Consider the following 18,349-nt stretch of genomic DNA (forward strand, 5'->3'; position numbering starts at 1 on the left):
GAAAAAACTGCAACCAACTTCAGACTTCTGTCATTTCCAAGCCACTCGCCCTACAGCTGTTAAAGTTATTCCAGTGACAGCTCATTATATTGTTTACAAGCGCACAAAAGCATTTTGGTGAGAAATTTCAAGAAAATAAGTTATTCTTGATGGAATTCAAGCGTGATAGTGTGATTTCTCTATATTTGGCTGAAAACCACAAGGGACTATCGTTATAGCACCCCAGCATTTAAATGTGAATAAATCGTTTGTGTCTCGCACCATCGCTCGTTACCGTGATACTGGTAGCGTAGCCAGACGTCAAGGAAGTGGACGGAAGAAAATAGCAACATCAACAGAAATGGTTCGAAAATTAAAGAAGAAAATTAAAAAAAGTAAAGAAGCGACTTGATCGAAACCCGCGTCGCAGTGGCAGAAAAATGGCTCTGGAACTGAACATATCACAATATTCCATTCGGCTAATATTGAAAAATGAGCTCGTGGTAAAGCCATTAACATGCTAAAAAGTGCAAGAACTTACACCGCAACCGAAAGAAAATAGACTCAAAAGAGCTAAAGAGTTGCTTCGCTTTGCCGAAAGTGGTGAGCTGCCGAATGTAGGTTCCTTCGATGAGCAAACATTCATTGTCCAGCAGTTTGTAAGCAAACAAAATGATCGTGCTTACTTGCCAAAGAGGTCAGCTGAAAATGTGCCACCAGAACCTCGTGGTAAAGCCATTAACATTCTAAAAAGTGCAAGAACTTACACCGCAACCGAAAGAAAATAGACTCAAAAGAGCTAAAGAGTTGCTTCGCTTTGCCGAAAGTGGTGAGCTGCCGAATGTAGGTTCCTTCGATGAGCAAACATTCATTGTCCAGCAGTTTGTAAGCAAACAAAATGATCGTGCTTACTTGCCAAAGAGGTCAGCTGAAAATGTGCCACCAGAACCACAACATGGTGATGGTGTGGGCCGCCACACCGCCGCTCTGCGACCGTGTCATCAGAATAAATGTCGAATATTATCGCAAAAATATTCTGGAGGGTGTATTAATGCCTTGGGCATGCAAACATTTATGCCGCAGACCTTGGACATTCCAACAGAACTCAGCACCATTGCAAGAATGGTATCAAAATGAAGTTCCTCGCTTCATTTCTAGCGCATAATGACCACCAAAATCTCCGGATACCAATCCATTGGACTATTGTGTCTGGAGTATTTTGGAAAGCAAGGTTGGCACTAAAGAATACCACAGTGACGATCACCTCAAGCAAGCGCTTCACCGGCAATGGGCCAAAATACCGCAGAGCAACATTCGGGTAACGTGTGACGGTTTCATTGGCCGCTTGAAGGCCATAATTCGTGACAAAGGTGACAAATTCGAAAAAATCTAAACTTATTCTAAAATTTGAAGCTATTTCGGACATGTTTTGCTTTCATTCAATACAATTAAAAAAAATATTAAAAATTATGACGTTTGACTCTGTTGCAGTTTTTTTATCTCACCCTGTATACTAAACTTTAGAGGTTTGAAAATTTAGTACGATGATTAAAATATATACTAAGAGTACTTAAAAAAGCCTAACACCAACTGTTGGGACGATTGACGAGCACTAGTATTGTGTATAAATACTCCCAAGAATCATTCTTTAAAATTTTCCGTAGGTTAGATTACGAGATCTATTTTAAACTTCAATTAGCTCGTTTATAAAAGATCTCTTCATTCACCTAGTCTACAAGGGCTTCCTTCATTCAGCTTGAATGTAAAGACTTCCTTCACTCAGATCGTTTTAAGAACATCATTCATTCAGCTCGCGTTCAGAGACTGCCGGCAGCTGATCCATCAGAAACCCCCCTGTTTATAAAGACTACCTTCAATCAGCTTATCTACAAAAACTGCATTCAGCTCGCCTACAAAAAATGCCTTCAGCCATTCAGATCACTTATAAATACAGTCTTCACATACTAGATTCGTATATTAGGACTTCTTCAGTGCCATAGGCACCATTTGCGAGTCCCTCGAACTTTCTTATAAGGATTGTATAAGGATTGGCTCTGACAGGAAGCTTTTCAGATATCTGCAATATTCATTTGGGTTTACTTAGAATCACTCCGCAGCATATAAGTTTACGTTCCTATTCTTGATATCGGGAGCCTTTTAAACTCGCTCGCCTTGTTTTGGCCCATGCTCACAATAGATCCTTCATCGTACATTTAATTTCTCCAGCTAGCAATTAACAACATACCGTATAGCTGTCACATTTCATGTACACACATATGTATGTCCTAATGTTAGTCGGTTGGAACATATCTTAACTCCATTGTAGAATGCATGAACATTGTGGGTGCGCAAAATCTTTGATATTAACCGGACGCATGTCAGAGTAATAAAACATGGACATCCCGTAATGAGACATGTTTAAACGTTTATAGGCCATTATTTTATTTTGCAGCTGCATATGTGTCTATTTGATTGCTGTTCTTCCTCGTATTTCGACTCAATATATGCAAGAGGAGAAATAGAGTATGATAAATTTATATTTTTATTTTATTTATAATATTTGTTAAGTATACGCCAGAGTGATACAGACATATTGGATGAGCATTGTTGTTATGAGGCATAGAAAGGCATACAAAATATATTAAAATCTACTACAAATGTTTTATTTATAAAACAATTATAAAAATCCACGATTGTTTTAAAGACTAATTTGTAAAACATATACATATAGCCATAAAGCTAAAAGTATAAAAACATATCTAGGAAAGAATAAAAATAGTAAGAAAAAGTCAAAAGACCGGCGGGGCCGATTATATGATGCCCTACACCACTATGCATATTTAGCAGAGCTCCCGCTGCCAAAGGAATTTATTTCAAGTAGACCATGGCACCTATCAACATTTGGCTTTAGATCAGTTATAGTTTGCATGATATCTATATAAGCAGTAAGATCGGCCGAGCCGAACTTTGAATACCCTCCATCATTTGGAACGAATTTGGAAATAAAATCCCTAAAAAATGCTGTTAAAATTTTAAAAATACCGAATATAGCCGTTATATTGGTGTCTATAGGACGTGGACCTACACGGGCATTGTTTGTCATAAGTCATTACCACATTCAAATTCGAAACTTGAAATAAACGGTGAATAATGTAGCTAAAATCGTCAAAATTTCAAATTTTCTGCATCCATTACGAACTTCAAATACGCGTCTCAAACAATTCCGGTGGGTATTGTACCTAAAATCGTCAAAATACCGAATATAGGGAGCTACTGGTATGGGGGGCCTACACGAAGACCTGGACCTGCACAGACAATTTTTTGTCACAGACTGTAGTTCCCATTACGAGCTCTAAATGCGTAATTTGAAACAATTCCGGTGAATAATGAAAATACCGAATATAGGGAAGTATCGTTATATGGGGCTGTACGAAGACGTGGACCTGCACAGACAATTTTCTGTCTTAGGGTGTAGAACCCATTTCGAACTTCAAATAATAAATTTGAAACAATTCCGGTGAATAATGTCGCTAAAATCAACAAAATACCGAATATAGGGAAGTACCCTTATATGGGGCTATACGAAGACGTGGACCTGCACAAACAATTTTCTGTCTTAAGTGTAGCTAAAATCATCAAAATACCGAATATAAGGATGAGCAGGTATCGTTATATGGGGGCTATACGAAGACAGACAGTTTTCTGTCTTAGGCTGTAGCATCCATTTCTAACTTCAAATACCAAATTTAAAACAATTCCGACGATAATGTCGCTAAAATCATCAAAATACCGAATATAGGAAGGTATCGTTATATGGGGGCTATACGAAGACGTGGACCTACATGGCCCATTTACGAACTTAACCTGCCTACTTGATAAATAAACATGTGTGCAAAATGTTAGACTTCTATCTCAATTCGTTCGAAAGATAGCGTTATTACAACCGACAGACAGACGGACATGGCTAAAGCGATTTAGAATTATAAATTTTACGCTTATCAAGAATATATATACTTTGTTGGGTCTGACATGGTTATTTCGAGGAATTACAAACGGAATGACAAAGTTAATATACCCTCAATAGTATGGTGGAGGGTATAAAAAATATATATCGGAGCCAAATTGCACAAAATGGAAACGTACGTCCCGAAATATATCTGAACCAATGATCTCCAAATTTGATATACTTGCTTCTAGACTGAATTTGGACGGATATGCCAAAATTCATGTAATTTGGATGGATATTGGCTATTTGGTGCACAATTAACCAGAAATCCATATCCAAATCTGAACCGATCTTGACAAAATTTCATAAACTGATTTCAGAGCTGTATCTGATATCTGGTATCAAATCGGATGAAACATACAGCTACAGCTATATCTAAACGGATTTTCACCAAATTTAAAGTACTTGCTTCTAGACTGCATTTGGGCTGATATTAGCCATTTGGTGTACAATTAACCCGAAATCAATGGAGGATATATATGGGAGCTATATCCAAATCTGAACCGATTTTGACAAAATTTGATAGATTTATTTCAGAGCTGTATTTGATATCTGGTACCAAAGACCATTGTTGTGGAATGCATATTACGCTTGTGAGGGACTTTAAACCCCAAATCGGATGAAACACATATGGGAGCTATAGCTATATCTGAACCGATTTACACTAAATTTGAAGTTCTGGTTTATGCTGTGAATTCTGTCGTAAGTGTCACAAATTCAGTTCATTTGGGCTGATATTAGCCATTTGGTGCACAAGAAACTTGATATAGGATAAAGATATACATGGGGATTTGACAGAGGTATTTTCGAGCAGTATCTGATGTCCGTTACCAAATATTTTTCTTCTGTAGTTCATATTACGCATATGAGAGACTTAAAACCCCAAATCGGATGAAACATATATATTTGGGAGCTAGATTTGGCTAACTTGCTTCTAGACTGAATTCGGTTGGATGTACCGAAATACAGGTCATTTGGACTTATATGGGAGCAATATCTGAATCTGATCCGATTATCACAAATTTTAGGGTTTGTCCTTGGGCCAAACAAATATTATTTCCAAAATTTCGGATAATAAATGCAATCTGCATTTTGTTCACAAGAATACATGGATGGACAGACGGACTGGCATGCATAAATCGACTCGAAAAGTAATTCTTTCTTCTTCTCCATGTTTCAAACAAATGCACAAAGACATAATACCCTTACCACTATGTGGTGTAGGGTATAAAAATTATGAGCCAGGAAAAGGAAATATATTATTAAATAAACATCTCGATTTCATCAAATTACCGAAACATATTAGTGAACAGTTTCCAACCTCTCACAGTTGCTTAATTTTAAAACTCATTTGGGAAAGCTTTTCCTTAATATTATCGCCCACATCCTATTTTCGCTCTACTCTTGTGGTCATTTGTCTTTATCCAAGTTAAATTTTTAAACATTCGTTCCCTTGGGCCATCGCAGATCTGAAAATCCAGACGCAAATTGGCATCTGTGCGAACTGAACTGTGACGACCAAGATTATTATTAAATTCAGTTGCTTCGACGTTGTTTTTGTTGTTGTTGGGGTGTGTAGTCCATTTTCTTTGTTTAAATAGGATACTTAACAATATGAACAACAACGAACCACTGACTGAGTGTTAATAACTGTCAGAAAATCCACTGACAGATTTACTCAACTTTTTTGTGTTTTTTATTATTCTTGTTTTGTTTTTTTTTCGGGTTCTGTCACACCACAAATGCAAATAACACTTGACTACACACTTCCACACCTCGTAGACCGCAAACTTGGGTGGCAAACACGATGCCTTCAAGAAGTGACTGAATGAACATTTTTCTCCATGTTTTTGTTGCTTTTATTGTTGAAACCCGTGGCGTCTGTCATTTTACGTCCCCGGGGCACAGCGCACATTCTGTTAACAAATTATTTCTGTCGAGCATCGACAACATGGCCAAGGAAGTTTGCCAAACAAAAAACGCAAAACCAAATCATTTAAAGGGCCACATCACTGCAGTGAGCGGAAAATATTTAATGTGCCTCCATGGCGTGCTAACGAAAGCACATCTTTTAACACATCTGCTTTGGTTGAGCGATTTTAATGTTATTTGCGTCAATGAAACATATTTTAAAATCGTATTTTCTTATGAATGAATTGTTATAGCTATGGTTAAGATTAACTTCGTGTGGTCTGTGTGGTTTGTTGACTAATTCTCATAGCTTCGTATTGCTATTGAGAAAACGTTGCGGTTGTTTCATGCCGCAGAACAATGTATATGATGGACGAATACCATTGTTTTTTTTTTAAATCTATGTCTTGTCACGCCTTAAAATATTAATCCAATATTTCTATTTATACGTTCAGCCTCATGGTTACAGTCGAAATATGTCTCATTGATATTCTGTTGTAGACCCATGGGTCTACAACAGACAAAATTTGTTTCAGATTAATACTTGGCACGGTAATATTTCTATCAAACATCTATACTTGGGTTATGACTTTTTGACGATTTTTTATCAAAAATGATTTCCTGTATCATTAATAAATGAACTTTTACATATTAATGACTAAACACTTATTCCTTTTAAATACTACCAAAAGGCTACCAACAGTATTTATATAATTTTACTGTGATAATCCTATTTAAAAATGTGTTTAAATTCGTAAAACACCTAATATCGGAAGGTATCTTTATATGGGAAACACATGAAGATGTGGGCCTGTATAAGTAACTAGCTGAACCGCTGCGCTTCGGTACCCCTTTTGATTTTATATGCATTCAAAATTTTATTTAAACAAATTAAAAAAAAAAAAAACAGATTTAAAAATTAAAAAAAAAAATATTGCACTACTTTAATGCGTAAATAACCAAAACCATTAGGAAAGCAGTAACATGACATACATACACGAAGGGTTTGTCCTTCGGATTTATTTATTTCATAGCAAATACCAAGCGTGCAGTAAACTGCAATCTTTTGAAGTTGAGTGGCATTTCTATTGCAATTAGTGAATCCGAGATAGCAACATACTTCGCCGTAATAAGCGTATTTCAAATCAATTGTTGTGTTGTTTTTAAGTGTCATATCCCAATTTGATCCGATTTAAATATAATATAAAAAAAATACTTTTACACCAAACTCGCCACACCTTTCATATTTCATTGAAATTGGTGCGTCAAATATGTGAAATCGGCCGAGAATATATATATGGGAGCTATATCCAAATCTTAACTAATTTCCAATTAATTTGTCACATTTATTATTGTAACCAAATTCCGCCACACATTCTGAATTTCATTGGTATCGGTCATATATATCATATTTAGTGCATAACATATATGAAATCGACCGAAATATACATGTTAGCTATATCCAAACCTCAACTGTTTTCAATATAATTTGGCAATTTTTTCTGGTGCCAGATTTTGTCTCTCTCGCTTTGGGTGCATCAAATATGTGAAATCGGCTGAGTATATATATGGGAGCTATAATCAAATCTGAGCGTATTTGAATATAATTTGTCAAATTTTTTTTGGACCAAATTTAGCTACTCATGCCGAATTTCATTGGAATCAGAAATACTTATCGTGTTTTGTGCATCAAATATGTGAAATCGGCGGAAAATATATATGGGAGCTATATCCAAATCTGAACCGATTTTAATATAATTTGACTAATTTATTTTCTTATCAAAATCCCGTTACATATTCCAAATGTCATTGGAATCGAACATACATATCGTGTATGGTGCATAAAATACATGAAATCGGTCGAAAATATATATGAGAGCTATATCCAAATCTGAATCGACTTTAATATAATTTGACAAATGTATATTTGTTTTAATTTCCGCTACACATTCCAAATTTCATTGAAATTAGAGATACATAGCGTGTTTGGTGCATCAAATACATGAAATCGGTCGAAAATATATATGTGAGATATATCCAAATCTGAACCGATTTCAATTTAATTTGACAAATTCATTTTGGCTCCCAATTCCGTTATTTATTTTAAATTTCATTGGAATCGAACATTCATATTGTGTTTGAGGCATCAAATGAACGAAATCGGTCGAAAATATATATGGGAGCTATATCCAAATCTGAACCGATTACAATATAATTTGGCAAACTTATTTTTGTTCCAAATTCCGTTACGTATTCCAAATTTGGAGACTGTATCTTCAACCAATCAATAGATATGTGCATATAAAATCTAAATTTTTGGGAGGTACCTCCGATTCTGATGCTATATCTCCAGTTCCAAGCGGAAATTCAAAAATGTGTATAGCCTATGTTACTTTCAGGCGATGTTGCAGTATATATGGAAATTTTCAGGGAAATCTATTCATCGGTTTTCGAGTCCATAAATTACAAACAAACAAACATACAAACATTTTCCTGTTTTATAGATATAGGTTTTCTGTGATAGCACGTCATACCCATTACGTAAACCAAATATCAAATTTGAAACAATTATGTCGAAAAATGTAAGATAAATCATCGCTATAGTTATATAGTAGCTATAGGGAAATGTGGGGTTATACAGAAGAAAATTATCAAAATACCGAATATTATATGGCGCGATACGAAGTCGTGGAATTCCATAGGCAATTTTTAGTCATATGAAGTGAAATCAATTGGGGACACAATTTTAAAACAATTCAGTTAAAAATAAGCCTAAAATCGTGAAAATACCAAGTATCAAGAGGTAAATATACATGCGGTTGTCATTTTTTCAACGGATGAAACTGGAATTTTAAAATTTTGTTTAGGAGCGATTGTTTTGGAAATCTGTACTACAAGTGCACCAAAAGCACTAAATTTGGTACCATTCGGTATAGGGTGAACAGAAAGTGCTTGAAATCTGATATTTAGTATTAGAATCGCTGTTCATGTGTAGCCTGGTTTTAAAAATACCTACTATAATTGTACGAAAAGTACTAAATGGCAGTAAATTAGGTTTTGGTATAAAAAATATAAATAAAAATCTGAAATTTGATTTTTGGGTAAGATATTTGGGGTTGGGTTTGGAAATGCATACAACAAGGTGACATCAAAAAACTGCAATCAACTTCAGACTGTTGTCATTTTTAAGCCCCTTGTCCGAGAGCAGTTAAAATTCTTTCAGTGACAGGTCATTATATTGTTTTCAAGCGTATAAAAGCATTTCGGTGAGAATTTTCCAGAAAAAAAGTTATTCATGTTGGAATTCAAGCGTGATAGTGTGATTTCTTTATATTTGGCTGGAAAACGACAAGTGGCTATCGCACTCCAGCATTTAAATTTGAATAAATCGTTTGTGTCTCGTATCATCGCTCGTGACCGTCGTATTGGTAGCGTAGCCCGACGTCAAGGAAGTGGACGGAAGAAAACAGCAACATCAGCAGAAATGGTTCGAAAAGTAAAGAAGCGACTTGATCGAAACCCGCGTCGCAGTAGCCGAAAAATCGCCTGTGAGCTTAATGTATCGCAATATTCCATTCGTCAAATATTGAAAAATGAGCTCGGGGTAAAGTCATTTAAATTGCAAAAAGTGCAAGAACTTACACCGCAGTAGAAAGAAAATAGACTCAAAAGAGTTAAAGAGTTTCTTCGCTAAGCCGAAGGTGGTGAACTACCGAATCTGGTTTTCTCCGATGAAAAAAACATTCGTTGTCCAGCAGTTTGTAAACAACCAAAATGATAGTGTTTACTTGCCAAAGAGGTCAGCTGAAAATGTGCACCTTCGGTTGGCCATCAAAACTCAAGCGTCGGCCATGGTGATGGTGTGGGCCACCATAACAGCCGATGGTTGCTCTTCGATCGTATTAATCGACCGTGGAATTAGAATAAATGCCGAATATTATCGCGAAAATATTCTGAAGGGTGTATTAAAGCCTTGGACACGCAAACATTTAAGTCGCAGACCTTGGACATTCCAACAGGACTCAGCACCATCGCACTCAGCAAGCGCCTCCCAAGAATGGTTACAAAATGAGGTTCCTCGCTTCATTTCCAGCGCACAATGGCCACCAAAATCTTCAGAATAATTGCCGAATATTATCGCGAAAATATTCTGGAGGGTGTATTGAAGCCTTGGACACGCAAACATTTTATCCGCAGACCTTGGACATTCCAACAGGACTCAGCACCATCGCACTCAGCAAGCGCCTCCCAAGAATGGTTACAAAATGAGCTTCTTCGTTTCTTTTACAGCGCACAATGGCCACCAGATTCTCCGGATACCAATCCGTTGGATCATTATGTCTGGAGTATTTTGGAAAGCAAGGTTGACACTTAAAAATACCAACGTGTCGATCACCTCAAGCAAGCGCTTCGCCGGAAATTGGCCAAAATACCGTGACGGTTTCATTGGCCGTGTGAAGGCCTTAAATCGTGCCAAAAATTTGATGGTATATCCGACATTTCTGTTTCATTCAATAAAATTTAAAAAAAATGTAAAAATTATGACGATTGACTTTGTTGCAGTTTTTTATTTCACCCTGTACCTCCATACATCGACCCTACTCCCTAACTTTTATTCTCATTCCAAATATTTAGCTGTAACCATTCATAATTATACGAAATGTCCAAATGTGGTACATTTTATAACTTTTCGTACACTTCTAGTATGAATTTCCAAAAACCATTTGATGAATCCATAATACACTCCTTATATGACCCGCATTCCAAATTTAAGAGTTCTAGCTCTCCAGGTTCGTCAAATACTAAGGTATCCATATTTAGTCATTCCGGTCCGGTTTAGATCTAGTACGAATTTTCAAAAACCCAGCCTCATCTGACACCAGCGGACCCTCACCTCAAAAATTTCAAGACTCCAAATTTCAGGATGTCGGCCCTATCGGTTCACCCAAATTCACATTCTACTAAATTTAGTACACAAATACAAATTTGCATAACTAAATACATCATATAATCCAATGGGAACCTTATTAGAACATTTTCCAACTCTAACGATAATCCCAAAATTTAAATTGTGCCAAATTTAGTAACATTTAGTACAAAAAGTAATCTTATTTCCAAATTTCCGCATTCAAGCTCTATCGTTCACATATATCGAAATTATACCAAATTTAATACCATTTAGTACTATTCGTGACATAAGTGCAAATTTCAAAAACTAAGTCCATATCCCGATACTACACTCCGCCAGTTCTGTTATTTTTTTATCCAGCTCCATCCGTTCCTTTAAATTCAAATTGTACCAAATTTAGTACCGTTTAATACTATTCGTATAAATGAGCACACTCCCCCAAAACTACCTTCATATATCGACCCTTACTCCTTAACCTTTATTCTCATTCCAAATATTTAGCTCAAACTTTGCTATGATACGAAGTGTCCAAATGTGGTACATTTTAAAATATTTCGTACACTTATAGTGAGAACTTCCAAAAACCATTTGATGCATCCATCATATACTCTTTAAGTGACCCTCATTCCAAATTTAACAGTTCTAGCTCTACTGGTTCTTCAAATACTAAGGTATCCATATTTAGTCATTTTCGTTCCGGTCTAGTACGAATTTTCAAAAACCCAGCCATATCTGACACCTACGGAACCTCTCCCAAAATTTCATGAGCCATTTGATTTGGTCATTTTTATACCCTCCACCATAGCATGGAGGGTATATTAACTTTGTCATTCCGTTTGTAACACCTCGAAATATACATTTTAGACCCTACAAATTATATATATTCTTAATCAGCATACAATTCTATGTCGATTAAGCGATGTCCATCCGCCTATCCGTCTGTGGAAATCACTCTAGCTTCCGAACGAAATGAAGTAGGTTGATAAAATTTTACTTAAATGTATACTGTGTATGCAGAATTTTTATACCCTATACCACAAGGTGGTCAGGGTATTATGTCTTTGTGCATTTGTTTGTAACAGGCAGAAGGAAACTAGATAGACCCATAGTTCCTTTCGATGATCTGCATAGAATCACATTCTGAGTCGATTTATGCATGTCCGTCCGTCCGTCTGTCCATGTATTTTTGTAAACATAGTACAGTTCGCATTTATTGCCCTATCCAGATGAAATTTTGCACAAATCGTTTGTTTGGCCCAAGGACAAACCCTATTGAAATTGGAGATAATCGGTCAAAATTTAGATATAGCTCCCATATATATCTTCGTCCAATTTGCTTTTTATTGTGCACCAAGCGTATAATATAAGCCCGAATAGTATGGAATTTTGCACATACACCCAAATTAGGCCTGAAAATATGTGTGCCAAAATTGAGCGAAATCGGTTCAGATATAACTATAGCTCCCATATATATTGTTCATCCGATTTGTTATTTTTCTCCACCGCCGCCGTAATATGCACTCCGTAACTACGATATTCAGGGAAATATATCAAATACAGCTCAGAAATACATTTGCTAAATTTTATCGAGATCGGTTCAGATTTGGATATAACTCCCATATATAACTTCGTCCGATTTACCTTTTATTGTGCACCAAACGTCTAATATTTGTCCAAATGGGATGGAATTTGGCACTTACGACCGAATTGAGTCTAGAAGCTAGTATGTCAAATTGGGTGAAGAACGGTTCAGATATAGTTATAGCTTCCATATATATTATTCATCCAATTTGTTATATTTGTTACCCACAACCGTAATATGCACTCCGTAACAACGATATTCAGGGAAATATATCAAATACAGCTCAGAAATATCTTTGCCAAATTTTATCGAGATCGGTTCAGATTTGTATATAGTTCCCATATATATCTTTATCCGATTTCAAATTAATTGTGCACCAAATGGGCAATACAATTCCGAATTTAAAAGATACAAATGCTTCGGCATATTTAGTTCTTTGAACTTTAAATTATAATTATAATCATAGCGTGTATGATTGAATTCTCCCATAAAAACTTTTGATTGTTATGTGGAGCTCTACTTAATTAGCAAAGTGGTGTAGGGTATCATAAAGTCGGCCCGCCCGACTTTAAGACTTTCTTTACTGGTTTTAATATAGATATATTTTATTTTTCTAGAGTCGATTGTGTAGTCGTGAAAAAATAGGCTGTCGTCGTAGCTCAATTAAAAACGGCTCCTGATTTTAAGGGGCAAAATTCACCTTGAAACTGAAAAAAGTTCAGATTTTGATACCCGATGGATTTGCAAAATCTTGAAAATTTCTATTTTATTCAATCGGTTTTTGATTCTATCTAGACCTCATTGTTCAGGAAAATATAATATCTTTCTGTTCATAAAACTCCATTGTTTGTTATATCCCTAGGCAAATGTTTCCTTCGAATTGGAGTGCATAAAGGTTCTGAAATTCTCCTTATGGTAAGAAATATTAGATTTACAAAAAAATTTCCTATCTTTCTCATAAAATCTCAGCTTTACAATTTGAACACGGATTTCTGGTTTTAATTGGAAAATAGTCAATAGGATATCTGTACTTGTTTGGTCAGATTTGATGATAAATAAATTCGGCTAAACATACCAAAAATACAAAGAGTGTCTCAAAAAATACATATTTAGAGTATTCCATAGAAAAATCATTCTCAGTCTTTGAGTATATTTTACTAAATTGAAACTCAGCATACCCAAAACAAAAATCTAACAAAATTAATTTAATTTAAACAAATAGTGATTTTTTACTCTTTCAAAACTTTTCAACATTACAGAAAAGGCTTACACATCTCCGATGTACCCCTGCATGATGCCACAAGGGATTTGGTTTTGCTGTCTGAAAAATTTGAAGCCGAATATAAATTAACCAAGAATTTGGAAATGCTCACAGATAAATTGCAACAAACCTTTAGGGATTTGGAAAGTGAAAAGCAAAAAACAGATAGGTAAGTTGGCCAGTTAGCAAACATTGCCAATAAAGTCTAATCCGTCGGCTTGGTAACACAAACAAGCCGACGGATTAGACTTTATTGGCAATACAAACTGCTCGGTGGTGGATAGATTAACCACAACACTTTTTTTTGTGATTTTTTTCTCTCTTTTCCACTACAAATAGACTTCTCTACTCGGTACTCCCAAAATCTGTGGCTAATGAACTGAGACATCAAAGACCGGTGGCACCAAAGCGGTAAGTAAACAGAGCGAAGTAGTCTGGCATTGATGATTACGACTCAAAAACTAGACCATCCAAACCCATTGACAAGAAAAAAAGGAAAGTTTTTGAATTTTCTTTTTTTGCTGTTGTTGCATTTAATTTCCACTTTTCTTTTCATTTGGATGCTGTGTTCACTTCTTTCACTGTTTTGCTGTTGTTTTCTTTTTTTTTTTCATTGCAGTTATGATTCGGTAACGTTAATGTTTTCTGGTATTGTGGGCTTTGGCCAATACTGTGCCGAGAACACCGATCCCGAGGGAGCCATGAAAATTGTGAAAATGCTAAACGAACTGTATACCGTCTTTGATGCTCTGACTGATTCGAAGCGCAATCCAAATATTTACAAGGTAAATAATGCAATATTGATTTTGCTTCTCTTAGTTGAGAAGTTTTCTTTTTTTCATTTTCATTACTGGAGCATGACAAAGAAATGAAAATTGAAATTAGATAAACAAGCAATAAGCCAAACAAATATTATGGTGTTCCAGGTGCAAAAGATTTTTTTCTTCCTCTCATATTTGCATAAAACAAATTGATTTGGTCACAAAGAAGAGAAACAAAGAAGAATGAATAAGGGGTGTAAATGTGGGTAATTCAGTGAAGTTCAATCAAATCACTGCTAACAAAATAAAGGATTTGCTCAGTAATGAAAGTAGCTCCTTTGTGAATAGTTTAAAGGGTATTGTAGTTTTGTTGTGTATCTAATTGGTAGTTGTCATGCTTAAATGTTCCATACAAGATTTTTTACATTTTGATATACAGGGTGAAAAGCTGCAACCAACTTCAGACTGCTGTCATTTCAAAGCCACTCGTCCGACAGCTGTTAAAACTATTTCAGTGAAAGCTCATTATATTGTTTACAAGCGTACAAAAGAATTTTGGAGAGAATTTTCCAGAAAAATAGTTATATGTGATGGAATTCAAGCGTGATAATGTGATTTATTTATATTTGGCTGGAAAACCACAAGTGGCTATCGTTTGAGCACTCCAGCATCCATCTCGTACCATCGCTCGTTACCGTGATACTGGTAGCGTAGCCCGACGTCAAGGAAGTGAACGGAAGAAAACAGCAACATCAGCAGAAGTGGTTTGAAAAGTAAAGAAGCAACTTGATCGAAACCCTCGTCGCAGTGGCCGAAAAACGGCTCGTGATCCGAACATATCGCAATATTCCATTTGCAAATATTGAAAAATGAGCTCAGGATAAAACCATTGAAATTCCAAAAAGTGGAAGTACTTACATCGCAACAGAAAAAACAATATGTGAAAATGTGGGCCGCCATAACAGCCGATGGTCGCTCTCCGCTCGCATTAATCGACCGTGGCATCAAAATAAATGCAGAATATTATCGCGAAAATATCCTGGAGGGTGTATTAAAGCCTTGGGCCCGTAAACATTTTCTCCGCAGACCTTGGACATTCCAACAGGACTCAGCACGTGCCGCCCATGAATGATTACAAAATGAGGTTTCTTGCATCATTCCCAACGCGCAATGGCCAACAAAATCTCCGGATACCAACCTCTTGGACTATTGTGTCTGGAGTATTTTGGAAAGCAAGGTTGGCACTAAAAAATACCAAAGTGTCGATCACCTCAAACAAGCGCTTCGCCGGGAATGGACCAAAATACCGCAGGGCAACATTCGGGCAGTTTGTGAAGGCCTTAATTCGTGCCAAAGGTTACAAATTCGAACAAATCTAAACTTATTCTAAAATTTGAAGTTATTTCCGACATTTTTTGCTTCCATTCAATAAAATTAAAAAAATTAAAAATTATTGCGTTTGATTTTATTGCAGTTTTTTTTTATCTCATGCTGTATTATTCAGTTGTTTTTCTTTTTCGAAAAGAAAAATAGGAAAATGTTTACTTTTAACACCAAACAGTCTTCACAATTTTCTCCTTCTATTTTTTGTCTCAAGTTATTTCAATGACTTCTTATGTAAATCATAGAAACAAACAATGACCTTTACGTCAAATTTCAGAATTTCAGCCCTGTCCCTTCACCCAATACAAAATTTAGTTTAATTAGGTACATTTCGAACATCTATAGTACGCAGATACCACAAGTGACCTTAATATCAAATTTCAGAATTTTAGCTCTGTAATTTTCCCCATTACTAATTTGAGTACTATAGTAAAATTTTAGTACGCATATCTAAAACCTCCTCCACACCTTAATAACTATTCCCCAATACCAAATTAAGTACCATTTAGTAGATTTCGTACAAATACAGAGGAAATTCCAAACCACCGCCGAATTTCGAACACTGATACCATCAGTAATCTAATTATCAAATGTTGTACCATTTATCTTCCGTTCGTTCGAAACGGAATTATACCAAATTTAGTACAACATCATTTCGAAGAATTTATTCTCGCTCCAAATGTCTCTGTTCACAAAATTTCAAATGGTACCAAAGGTAATTCCGTTTGGTATTTTTTGTACGTATTTCCAAAACCACCTCCAAATCTAATTCTACACACTTTCTAATTCCTTACAAATTTCAGTATCCATTCACGCAATGGCAAAGTTAGTACCATGTAGTAACTTTCGTACCCTCGCTAAACGCATTTCCAAACCCAACTCGATGATTTACTATTTTTATATATTTTCACAAACCTAAATTTACATTTCCGAAAATCTTGCAATGTATGACCTATGCGCTCCTGCTCCTATCGATCGGTCAAATTTGGTATTTTGAAGCTTTTAGTACGTCTCGTATTTTTATACCCTCCATGAAAAGGAGGGCATATTAACAATGTCATTACATTTGTAACAACCCTAAATATTCGTCGTTGACCCCACAAAGTATATATATTCATGATCACCATAAAATTATAAGTCGATTTAATAATGTTCTGAGGCGGAACATTTTATGTATAGGTCCCCGTTTTCGTTATTGTTACCACATTTACCACATTTTTCCATGGATTTGTCTAGAAATAGGTATATGTTGGTCATAACGGGTTTTAGCTCCAGTGGCAAAATATTGTATGTGTAGGTGTTTTGATATCTAAAAATTGGCATATGTTGGTCATAATGGGTTCTAGTTGTGGAACATTTGCAAGTATAGGTCTACGTTTTCGTATAGCCCTCATACAACGGTACCTCACATTTTCCACGGATTTGTGAAAAATTTGTTAATTGTTGGACATATTCAGGGCTGTCACAGAAACCATGTCGGTTTTGCTTATTGTCGTTCATGGTAGAAATACCAGGTAGCAACATAGGCGAAATTTACAACAAAGCAACTTTTTTGGAAACTTGATATGTCAAAGTTGTAGTCAGGGCGAATTGATTTGAAGTACAAAATTTGGGGCAAATTGTTTTTCCAATCAAAATATTGAATTAAAATTTTTCAAAATTGTTGTTTTTTCTATTACAAAAGCAATTATTCAAAACTTCCAACATCGATTGAAAGTAATGCTAAAGCCGCTGCATATTGGTTTGATTGTAGCACGTTCAATACAACATTTTTGAAAATCACATAGACTGGAAATGGAGTGATCGCCCATAATACATAGTTTCCAGCGCGCCAACGAAGGACATTTGCGATAATAGATGTCCAATCGTTGTTATCTCTTCATCATGCTTACACAGCCTGCAGTCTTGGTAACGTTGGCAACGTTGATTTCATATTCAACAGCCATAATGTTCTTTACAAGAAAATATCCAGAAAATTAGTTTTGATGCTTTAAAATTAGGTTTTGTGGTGGTTCTGGGGTGTAGCCTTTTTTCTTTTGCTACATCGTCAGCTTTCTCGCTGTAGTGACATGCTACCTAAAAGGTACTTTAGGTTATATTTACTCCTCAGGCTTACTTAAGATTTGGATCAAAGATTGCAGAAGATACAGGGGGCTGAGTCTACTGTGCGTCCACGCATATTATTTGCTTAGCTATGAAATGTATAGCAGACAGGAAGTTTTTTATGTATAGATAACTTTAATACATTCGAACAATTTGAAATAAAAAAATTATCTCAATATTTAATCACACCCCAAAAATTGCCAATGTTTTGTTCCCCAAACCAATCCAATATGCTTTGGAATCATTCACCTTTCACTGTTGAAGCCCTATAGTGTATAACATAGTTGAAAATCCGTACAAATAAGATAATGAAATTCCATGTATCGGTTTATCTCATATATTAAATTGATTCCCTGTTTCACTTATTTCAAATATCCACGAATTTTAGATCTCCATATTACATATGCCTACCATATGTTGAATATACACTCTTTCCCTCATACTCTATAAAAAC

The 18,349-nt window shown here is 35.7% G+C and overlaps 1 protein-coding gene across 1 annotated transcript in view; it reads left to right on the top strand.

The window, feature by feature from the left end:
* Positions 1–18,349, top strand: part of LOC101891503 (guanylate cyclase soluble subunit beta-1) — a 233,847-nt gene that overhangs the window by 160,261 nt on the left and 55,237 nt on the right. The window contains exons 12-14 of the mRNA XM_020039810.2: positions 13,647–13,817; positions 13,988–14,059; positions 14,268–14,433. Coding sequence (XP_019895369.1) covers positions 13,647–13,817; positions 13,988–14,059; positions 14,268–14,433 — 409 coding nt within the window. The remainder of the gene's footprint in view (positions 1–13,646; positions 13,818–13,987; positions 14,060–14,267; positions 14,434–18,349) is intronic.

Source organism: Musca domestica, unplaced genomic scaffold (genome assembly GCF_030504385.1).
Source record: "Musca domestica strain aabys unplaced genomic scaffold, Musca_domestica.polishedcontigs.V.1.1 1, whole genome shotgun sequence".
Lineage (NCBI taxonomy): Eukaryota > Metazoa > Arthropoda > Insecta > Diptera > Muscidae > Musca > Musca domestica.